Source organism: Charadrius vociferus, unplaced genomic scaffold (assembly GCF_000708025.1).
Source record: "Charadrius vociferus isolate BGI_N301 unplaced genomic scaffold, ASM70802v2 scaffold41, whole genome shotgun sequence".
In the NCBI taxonomy this organism is placed as follows: Eukaryota; Metazoa; Chordata; class Aves; order Charadriiformes; family Charadriidae; genus Charadrius; species Charadrius vociferus.
This window is the reverse complement of record NW_009647013.1, coordinates 1,464,016-1,465,165: the sequence shown is the minus strand read 5'-3', so window position 1 is coordinate 1,465,165 and position 1,150 is coordinate 1,464,016. Positions and strand designations below refer to the sequence as shown.

The window sequence follows — 1,150 nt, the reverse complement described above, 5'->3', positions numbered from 1 at the left end:
TACAACCGCTGGGCGCGGCCGGTGCCCAACACCTCCGACGTGGTCATCGTGAAGTTCGGGCTCTCCATCGCGCAGCTGATCGACGTGGTGCGTAGCCCACCTCGGAGCGGGGGACCCCAGTCCCGTGTGCTGTCTGTCTTTTCACCAGTTGGTCCTACTGGTCTGCCAGACCAGGGCCTGGGGACAACAGTGTGAGGTTGGGTGCGGGAACTGGCAACCTCTTGGCCATCTCCAGCGGGTGACAAATGACCCACTCTGTCTCCCTCGGACCTCCAAGGAGCAGGGGGGGTCTGCACCCCTCCTCTCCATCCCAAACGCTCCCTTCCCCTGGCAGCAGGAGACCATCAAGGAAAACTGCAGGTCTCCATCCCTCTCGTGTCCTTATCCACCATCTACCTGCCACAGGGCACCTCTGGGTTTGTCTGTCCATCCGTCCCTCGCTCATTCCTTCCATGAACACCCATCTGTCCACCCATCCACCTGTCTATCCATCTATCCACATATCTACCTATCCATCTGTCCACGTGTCCACCTATCAACCTACCCACCTACCCACCTATCCATCTATCCATCCTTCCATGTGTCCATCTATCCATCCTTCCATCCCCCTGTCCACAGGACTGTACATTTGTCCATCCATCAGAGCGGCTCAGCTGTACGCTGCAATTTCTTGTTGCTTGCTGCCATCTAGTGAGCAGATATTTCGGCGAAATACAGTGTCTCCTTGGACTTCTACTGGTACCAGTTGCTCCCAGAAGCCGAACCCCAGAGGTGGAGGGCAGAAAGTGAAAGCAGTAATTTTGGGGGCTGATGCATTGATGGGGCAAACCTTTGGGCTCTCTCTGCCTGTCTCCTCTCATCTCTCCCTCTTCCCCACCACAGGATGAGAAGAACCAAATGATGACCACGAATGTCTGGCTGAAGCAGGTAGGGTCCTGTTCCCTCTCTGGGGCAAGGACAGGAGCGTGCCAAGGAGGGCACAGCGTTTGGGGCAGAAAGTGCCTGCCCAGGGAGGCTTGGTGGCACCTCCATGGTGCTGTTCCTCAGAGGGATGCTGCCAGAGGAGGAGGAGGAAGGTGGCATTGGGCAGCTCGGTCCCACCAGACTGAGGGCCACCTGAAGCCCTCCCCTCTCTGTCTCCCTCCCGGAC

General features: G+C 57.8%; 1 protein-coding gene across 1 annotated transcript in view; it reads left to right on the top strand.

The window, feature by feature from the left end:
- Positions 1-1,150, top strand: part of CHRNA2 (cholinergic receptor, nicotinic, alpha 2 (neuronal)) — a 5,512-nt gene that overhangs the window by 1,500 nt on the left and 2,862 nt on the right. The window contains 2 exon segments of the mRNA XM_009895469.1: positions 2-87; positions 883-932. Of these exon segments, the coding sequence (XP_009893771.1) occupies positions 2-87; positions 883-932 (136 nt within the window).